Source organism: Drosophila arizonae, chromosome X (assembly GCF_054131065.1).
Source record: "Drosophila arizonae isolate 15081-1271.41 chromosome X, UAZ_ARI_1.0, whole genome shotgun sequence".
Taxonomy (NCBI): Eukaryota; Metazoa; Arthropoda; class Insecta; order Diptera; family Drosophilidae; genus Drosophila; species Drosophila arizonae.
Genome location: NC_142927.1, coordinates 23,929,606 through 23,935,605, shown reverse-complemented (window position 1 = coordinate 23,935,605; position 6,000 = coordinate 23,929,606). Strand labels below are relative to the sequence as shown.

At 39.2% G+C, this 6,000-nt stretch overlaps 1 protein-coding gene across 13 annotated transcripts in view; it reads left to right on the top strand.

The window, feature by feature from the left end:
- Nucleotides 1–218: 218 nt before the first annotated feature.
- Nucleotides 219–6,000, top strand: part of LOC108618938 (uncharacterized) — a 72,419-nt gene continuing 66,637 nt past the window's right edge. Inside the window, exons 1-2 of one of the 13 annotated variants that reach the window (XM_089475290.1) lie at nucleotides 219–600; nucleotides 4,890–5,216. In XM_089475290.1, coding sequence (XP_089331416.1) covers nucleotides 4,918–5,216 — 299 coding nt within the window. In that variant the 5' untranslated portion in view covers nucleotides 219–600; nucleotides 4,890–4,917. The other 12 variants (XM_089475288.1, XM_089475284.1, XM_089475283.1 and 9 more) reach the window with 12 other exon arrangements.

Sequence of the window (6,000 nt, the reverse complement as noted above, 5' to 3'; positions counted from 1 at the left end):
CATATAAGGAGTATTTTCGTATTATCGTGTATGGGCTCTGCTCCGCTGTGGTAAGGTGAGGCTTGCTGCTAGTGCTGCTGACTCCGAAACGCCAGCCACGAAAAGCTTTCGGAGTCGCTTAACAGTGCGCTGTTAGCGCACTTAACAGCGCGCCGTACAATCAACAGCTGGCGAACAGAAAAGCAGGAAGCAACAGTCGTGGCGCTGCGGCTCGGCTGCTGTTTCTGTTGCTGGCGAACAATTTAAAATAACGTGTCCTGCTCGCAAGCGACTTCAGTTCCTGTCAAGCCTTTGTCGGTTACGTTTGCCCCAGCCGCAGCGAGCCGAAGCTAGCCAATCAGTCAGTCAGAATAGCCAAGTTCGATTCTGAATACCCAAGCCCTAGAGCACAGTCACAGGCACAGTCTACAGAAACTCGGAAGAACAGTTATCAATTGTGACTATATACATATAGTGCATATATGTATATGTATTCATGCATATACGTATCTGTAGTACAGTGCGAAGCCTGTAGATTATCCAAAGCTAGCCATCAAATCAACTGAGCAAAGAGAACAGCTCGAAAATTGGAACTCAAAAATTGTGAAAGTCAAGTGGAAGGTTTGACATTTTTTTGTTGTGCAAAGAACTAAATTTTTTTTTTCGAGTGCTTGAAGTGTGATTGTAAACACCTTATAGATATACCACACACCCATATACCATCCGGTGTGTGCATATATATACATATATTCATACATATTCTCTAGTGCGATAAGAGTTAAATAAAAAGCGCTCCCATGTATTGTGTACTCTCAGCGTTCTGTGCGTGCATTGTGTTCGTCTTGTGTGTGTTATTGTTGGGGTGAAGATCAGGGCAACCGCAACGGCTACACCAGCACGAACACGCACACCAATACCGCTATCAACACCAACACCAATACCAATACCAACACCAACTATTGAACGCCAGCGACTATAATAACAATCACTAATCTGACCGAACGACTGACGTTTCCACTCTCACTACCCAATCTGTCCGAATTCGCTTTTGCCCCACTGTTCCACCTGAGTTCAGGCACGTGTGTTGCCCGTCTGTGTGAATTTGCGTGTGTGTGCGGCCGGTCTGTGCTTTTGTTTCTACTAGCTGTCGCAGTAGCAGTCGCATTCGATCCTATTATAAAGTAATCAAAATGCACCCCTTGACGCTCGTCAGAAGCGGCTCAGTCATCTGCCGGGTCGCCCTGTGCCTCTTCTGTTTCTGTTTGATTGGGCGTCAGATTTCGCTGCTACTTTTAGTGCTGGCAATCTTTAGCATTTGGTTTAATTTACTCTGCTTTTCCTACTTTATGTGTATTGGTGTGTGCGATGCCATTGGACTTGCCATCTCGCTATCTCTAGTCCTGTGCCTTGCTTGCTACGAGCAGGACTCTGCGCTTCAATGGCTCCATGAGCCATAAACGCTGACTTGCTGCTAGCCAAGTTAGCGTTTCGTTTTTATTTATATGTGTGCGCACACCCGCTCGCCTTTTGTTGTACCCCTCCCGCCTTGCCCCACAATGCTGGCTGCTCGAATTATTCATATGCAAATGCTGTGCAAAGCTCTCGCTTATGATATGCGCTTTACCAACCGCACAGCTTCTGTCCCGCCTGCCTCTCCACTCCTTTGCCCTCCACTCCTCTCCACTCCTTTCCTATTCTGGCTGTCGTCCTCTGCTCCCTTTAGAGCCTGTTGTGCGCATTTCACTTTCTACTTTCCACTTTCCATTTTCACTTTCAGCAGCCGTGCTTTTTTTTTATTCTTTCACTCTCTCTCGCTCTGTTTTTATCGCTTTTCGTTGCCTCACTGACCCGCTGGCCCGCTTTGGTGCAGCGTGCATAAAGTGTAGCATACTTATCAGCGCTCGCGCTTTATTTTCGCTTACAAATTTGTGAGTGCTGCGCTAATCTAATCTCTGTTCGCACTTGTCACGCTCGTCCCATTATTGTTTCCATCTATTCATAGATATATATTAGATTCATGCTGGCTTTCCATCGACCACTTGTTGGCTGTTGCTGTCCCATCTAGTCGCATGCGAAATTGCTGCATTTTCCATTTTCCATTTTCCATTTTCCGTTTCCCATTTGCCACTCGCTTTCGGCTTCTTGTCGCAGCTTCAATGTTCATTTGTATTATTTGCCAGCGGACACCACAGTGTGGTTTCAGTGGCTGAACCACAGATTCTTGGCTACTTTTTGGCATTTGCCAGACGCTTGTTGGCTGTTATCAACAGCAGCTGCCGCATTCACACAAATCACCAAATTCACAGCAATTAGTTGTAATTAAGAACTGAAAGGGCTTTAAGGTTGAACCTACTTTTCACTCGAACTGCACAATAATTTACATTGTACTTGACTTAATAACGTATTTGGGAACTGCTGCTTCAATTGAAAATTTGTCAATATATTTAAGCACACATACATACATATATACACATTGATATTTTAAGTTGGTTTCGATCCCATTTTGGAGAATTTACACATTAGGCTAAGTCGATCAGCTAGCCAAAACTGCCTGCAATAAGTTCGAATTTCTAGAGGTATACGATTATGGGTGATATTATTTATTATTATATTATAGGCATTTTATTATAGATAGAATATCAGCTGAAGTCCTCAAACGATTTGGAGTCTTTAGAGCTTGAGTTAAGTGCAGTTTACAAGTGATTCTCATTATATTATAGGCTCTTTATTCTAAATAGCATATTATATGAAGTCCAAAAGTGATCTAGAGTCTTTTAAGTTAGAGTTGAGTAGAGATTATTAGGTTTTTAGGTAGAAGCACATTGATGTCTTAAGAGTTTGAGTTGAGCTTAGACTGATTATTAAGTTATTATAGACTTTTTTATTATAGATAGAATATCATATGAAGCTATCAAGTGATCTTGAGTCTTTTAAGTTGGAGTTGAGTAGAGATTATAGGTTTATTATAGACTTTACATTATAGGTAGAATCAATTTGGTATCTTAAGATTTTAAGTTGAGGTTAGACTGATTATTAACTTATTATAGACTTTTTTTTATTATAGATAGAATACCAGCTAAAATCTTCTTAAGTTACAGTTAAGTAGAGATTATAGGTTTATTGAAGACTTTATACCATAGGTAGCCGAGTTTGAGTTGAGTTTAGACTGATTATTCATTTATTATAGACTTTATAATCTAGGTAGACTATCAGCTGAAGTCCTCAAGCGATCTGGTGTCTTCAGAGTATGTGTTCAATTAAGATTATAGGTGACTATTCATTTATTGTAGTACTTATATTCTAGGTCCTTTGAAGTCCTTTGAGTTGTGTGAAATTGATTCTTCATTCGTGACTTTCATGAATTTCTCATAACGTATAGCTCATACAATAAAACTCTCCGTAGCATTAAAATAGCCACAACCACTGCGTGTTCAAACCCAATTAACACATAGAAAATCTGCAGCTAGCGAACGGAATTGAGCAACAGAGCAGCAAAGCAAAATCGACTCGACCGATGCGAAACTGTCTCTGATAGGTTAAAGCTTTCAATAGGTGTCCGCAAGGAGTACAGTAGCTTATTAAAGTATATTTACGAATGTACGCAATTGTTTGCCACTCACTGTAGCCAGAGCCAACTGGCTCCTATTTAGCTTACTTTCGCTTACACAAACTCATGCTAATTATATATCTACAGTCATAATAAAAAAGAAAACTAAGAAAATAGTTTTGCTTCTCTGCAAAGGAAAACAAAAAGAGTTATTTAAGTCAAATAAACGGATATCTACTTTTTGTTTAAAGCAGAAAAAAGAAGAGAATTGCTAAAAAAAAACGTTACTTTCAGGCAGAATTATTATTATTTATTTTTAAATGGTTTTTAATGAAATTCATCAATAAAATACACAAAAAAAAGTAAATGAAAAAAAAAAAAAATAATATTCATTATTTCATATTTGATTAAAAAATATTTCAATGGCAATTTTTAATAATGATATATTATTAAAAATAAATATACATTTTATCCATTTAATAAATGTAATAGCTTATCCAATATTTCTTCATGTTCAATAACCAGAAACAAAGCATTTACAGCACTATTCAATAAGAGAGCAGCGATTCAAAGCGCTTCAAATATTTATCAATGTTTATCAAATATTTCTAGGTGTCTAAAATATAACAATAGCTTATTAAATACGTACATAAACGAATAAACAAACATTCGCATGAACAGCTTATAATCAGTCTAATTAGAGTTAAAATCAATATCCTCAAACGCTATAGTTGTGAGACCGTTTAACGCTCACTCAAAAGGTCGTCCAGTAGTATTTATGAGAACCCAAGGTTAAAGTGAGTCGACTTGGCTCTCGGTCCCTCCCAGCTGGCCGTAAGAATGAACTCTGAACAACTGTGAATTGCAATTTAGCAAGCTCTACTTATAGGGTTTCCATATTTATTTCCGTTCAATCAGGCGCAATCCCCAAAAGGATTTCAAGCTACCATTTTATTAGGATCTACAAGTTGCAGCTTGTTTGCAAACTATGAAATAAGAAATTCCGCAATCATCTTCAGTTCACAGTCCTTGCTTGACAGACTTTCAATGGGCATGAAGCGCAGATAAACAGCAACGGCAGGAGTCGCCAACAATTTTAAGTAGACTGTCAAGGTCTGTCCAATTAGTTTTCATTTCGTTTTCATGTTCGCGTTCGTTTTCGTTTTCGTGTTCGTTTGTTTGTGCTCGTTTTCATTTTGTGTACTTTTTCGTTGTATTTCGTTGCCTTCGTTGCTCGAGTTTTTAAATATTTTGTCTTGGTGACCCGCATTTAGCGCAAGGGCTTTTAAAGGGCTTCATTAAATAGCAATTACAGCACACTCTGCTCCGCTCTCTGACACACCCACGTTCGCTCGAATCACAGCCAGAAGCCATAACCCAGCCCCGCTACGATGTCGGATCTTCAGGACCAGCAGGACACCACGAGCGGCAGTCAGAGTCAAAGTCAAAGTCAGAGCCAGAGTCAGAGCCAGAGCCAGAGTCAAAGTCAGAGCCAGAGTCAGAGTCAGAGTCAGTCTCAAAGTCGGTCCACGCCATCGGAGTCGTCTGCTCCGCCAGTGACTGAGGAGCATGAGCCGCCCAGCAGCAGCAACAGCAGCAGCACCAGCGCCGGCCTCATCGATGGCGAGCCGGACGGCGACGGAGCCAGGGATATGGAACGGGACAGGGACAGAGAGGCCCATGGCGAGAGGTGAGTCCGAGCCGCATTATTTAAGCAACGATAATCATGAATATCTATATCTATATCTATATCTATATCTATATCTATATCTATATCTATATCTATATCTATATCTATATAAATATCTACATATATAATGTATATATGTACTATACATACATATACCATAGCATACAGTTACATCTATACATATCTGTGACTGCCTTTATATGTGTGTGTAATTCAGCTCCCTGCGTGTTGCTGTTCCTCTGTTAAATATCCATTAGCTAATTGGGCCATCTGCCTAAAGGCCCCAAAATGAGAAACTTTCCGACACTGTATATACATAAACAAACACACACAAACTGATTTAAGTCACATGAACGAAAACAAAAAAGCCAAAAAAAAAAAAAACTAAATTACTTAGAATGTAATGAAAATGCAATCCAATCGTATATCGTAATTAAACTTTATGATGTGTTATATCAAATTTAACTTGATTTAAGATTATCAATAAGAGATGCTTGAAAATATATATCTTAATATTCATAGTGTTGAAGAACACCAATATAATTTAAGAACTTTCCAACACTATTTCTTTGTGAACTCTTTCAAATTTTCCTCTCTCTCCTTCCCTTTGATATCTATCTTTCAATCTATCTCCATCTCTCTCTTTTGTCGGATCTGTATACTTATTATATCTATAAGTTTATAGAGCTGTCTGGCAACGCTTTGAGAAGTCAATCATGGCCACCGTCTGCCTAGGTGGCAGCCTTATGCATATTTCTTTGATTTAACAATCAGTTTAACTGGC